The sequence below is a fragment of the Brachionichthys hirsutus genome, chromosome 16 (assembly GCF_040956055.1).
Source record: "Brachionichthys hirsutus isolate HB-005 chromosome 16, CSIRO-AGI_Bhir_v1, whole genome shotgun sequence".
NCBI lineage: Eukaryota > Metazoa > Chordata > Actinopteri > Lophiiformes > Brachionichthyidae > Brachionichthys > Brachionichthys hirsutus.
Window position 1 is genome coordinate 2651021 of NC_090912.1, and position 2875 is coordinate 2653895.

General features: G+C 49.5%; 1 protein-coding gene across 1 annotated transcript; it reads right to left on the reverse strand.

Annotated features, from left to right (window-relative positions):
- Positions 1 to 216: 216 nt before the first annotated feature.
- elfn1a (extracellular leucine-rich repeat and fibronectin type III domain containing 1a) lies at positions 217 to 2592 on the reverse strand. The gene has a single exon (XM_068750093.1). The coding sequence runs from the start codon at positions 2590 to 2592 to the stop codon at positions 217 to 219; it is 2376 nt and encodes a 791-aa protein (XP_068606194.1).
- Positions 2593 to 2875: the final 283 nt, after the last annotated feature.

Below are 2875 nucleotides of genomic sequence, written 5' to 3' on the forward strand. Positions count from 1 at the left end.
CGCTGTCTTTTCTATAGTTAAAATGTTTTCCCGATGAATGATTTACATGATTTTGAGACTCTTTAGCCCGTTTTCGTCACAGTCGACAGAGAATGCGGTACACGTGAGCGCGAGTAGTTGATAATAACACGAAAGAACCCATTAATTCGGTTGTCAGACGAGGTTCTTGTGTCATTTCTGGAACGCATGTAGTCAATTTAAAAACACAGAAAGAGGTTACGATTTATTCTGGGCCGATACGCCTTTCCAGTAGTCTAAAATATCATGCAGGTCCTCATCCTTAGCAAACTGGACTTTCTTACGCAGCGCATGGCCCGCCGCCATGTACTCTTCATCTTTGTGCCTCTTCCGATGAAGTTTGAACCGCTCCCAGATGCTGTGGGAAGGTTTGCAGTAGTATTCCGGACTGGAGGAGTAGCTTAGGTTGTGATAGTGAGATGGCAGCTGGGAATATGCTAAGTCTCTGGAGCGGGAGTGAGTGAGAGGCTCCAGCATTGAGGACTTGTGGCCGTCAGGTCCTTCAAGCTCCTCTATTTGAGCGTTGGGATAGGAATGGCGGTGGTCACTGTACTGGCGGATCTTTTCCGCCTCGGCCCTGAGGATGGCGGCTGCGGGCGTCACAGTGAGGATGGCTTCCCCCGTGGGAGATGTTTTCTCGATGTACTTGGATTCGGAGCGGTACGGCCTGGGGCTACGCATGGGCCCTCCCGTGGCGGTGCTGGGCCTCTTTGGCGAGACATCAGAGGACCGATGCCTCTGCAGAGAGTGATGGTAGCTGTCCTTGTATCCCGGGGACAGTAGGCCAGACGTGTTCTGCGGGTGCTCTGATAGCAGCACTAACTGGGGCTCTGCGTTGGACACTGCGCCGGATTTCACCCCTTGAAAAGAGGTCGATTCTGACTTGAGAGCATCGATGCAGTTGTTAATGATCTGATTGACTTTATCCACCTCTTTTGCAATGGTGGAAATCTCTGCCACTGACCCCTGGCTATTCCCAGGCATTCCCATATCACACTCCCTGCGCTCATGGTGGTCCATGCTTCGCACTTCCATGTAGTTCCCTTTCATCATTTTAGGAGTGTCGCTTCTTTCTTGAAACTTGTACTGCTCCATTTCTGCTGCGGAGGGTAAGTACGGCAGGCGTCCAACGCTTTCCCCAGCCAGCAACTGCTTCTGCGACATTCTAGACGTCGTCCCTCCCTCCAGCTCTTGTCCGTATTTGAGTTCCATTATGTTTTTCTTCAGGCTTCCTGCTTTTTTGTGCTTTTCGTCTTTCTGGCGCTTCCTTCGCAAGCAGTAGTAGATCACGCCCAGAAAGATGACCATGCTGAACAGGCAGCCCAAAACGGTCATGATGTAGTGAGTCGCAGTTGGATTGTTCAGGCTCCTGTCCTTTTCGTTCCAAGGGCCAGTGGTGATGGTCAGACAAGTGTGGTTGCGTCTCAGAGAGTTGCGTATGGAGACGACGCAGTATGTGTAGTTGGTGTGGGGTTTAAGGTTCTTTAGGTCAATGTCCTCCTTGATATCTTTCAGGTTCTGGATATCTGTGAAAAAGCTGTTGTTGTACAGAACCAGGATGTACATCTTCTTGAAGGGATGAGGAATCTGGACTGTTATGGTGGCACCTGTATTGGTCACTTGCTTCAGTTTCATTAGAGGGTTTACTTCCACCTCGTTGTAGCTCGTACTGATGATGATGTCTTCCGGCTCTGTGCCTGAGGGACAATCTTCCATTCCGCAAAGCACGGAGTCTGGCGGCGGTGTCGGGGACTCGGTGGGCAGAGAGAAAAAGGGTGTCATGGTGTAGTCATCATTGCACACAGTGGTGAGCATGTGCAGAGCGTTTCGATATGCTGGATTGTTCGGATTCTGGCTCAGTAAGCTATAGCCAGAGACGCCAGGTGGGGAATCGCAGACCATTCGCTCATTGGTCCTGTTGGGGAAAACCGAGAACCATTTGATGAAACCCAACAACTCGCACGAGCAGTTGAAAGGGTTGGTGTATAGTTCACAGGTGGTCAGTTTATTCAAACTGGTAAAGGTGGCCCCGTCTAATTGCTGGATTCGGTTCATGGAGAGGTCAATGTTCTCAATGTTGGGGCATTCCCAAAAGGCATTAGGTGTCACAGTCTCAATCAGGTTTGCCTGGAGGTAGAGGTACTGCAGCTTTCCTAAACCCCTGAGGATCCCCTCTGTCAGGTTCCGCAACTTGTTGAAGCCCATTTGAAGGACTTGTAAGTTAAACTGAGCAGAAAAGGCTCCATCCTCTATGTAGGATATCTCATTCTTCGTCAGGTTCAGGTAGGTCAAGTTGGCAAAGCGACTAAGGGCGGAATAATGGATGCTTTTGATTTTATTTTCATTCAGACGAAGGTCCACTATGGTGCTGTTGATATGCTGCGGGATGGCCTCATACGGTGGTTGATTTTGGCTACAAATCGCGAGCCAAACAAAGCCCTTTTCACCCTCGATTAGCCAGCAGTCGCCACTGACTTGGCCGACGTGGGTCAAATACACAATGGCTACCGACCAAAACAAGGCACTCATCACCACGCCCGAGCCGCAGGCCATTGGTGCTTCTCTGAGAGTCATGTGCAGGACCAAAAGACGAGGGGCGAATTCAGCTGTGGCTTGACAACAGCGGAAAACAACTCTGTGGGGAAATCAGCTAGATGTTCAGCTTTTCTCAAAGGCCAGAAACCGTTCTTTTATTTGTCGACTCTTCATTGATGGATGATATTGACCTCTTGTAACAGACAAAAAAAAATCTTTTTTTGAGTATCTGCCCTTAAACTGAGCTTCTTTTGCTGAGTTTTGCCTGCAGTGATATTCCGGTGCTTAAAAGCGATTTCACCACCTCAGGCTTGCTGATGCT

Bases quoted from the DNA above. Each gene is read 5' to 3' on its own strand.
- elfn1a (XM_068750093.1), bottom strand. From the start codon at position 2,592: ATGACTCTCAGAGAAGCACCAATGGCCTGCGGCTCGGGCGTGGTGATG.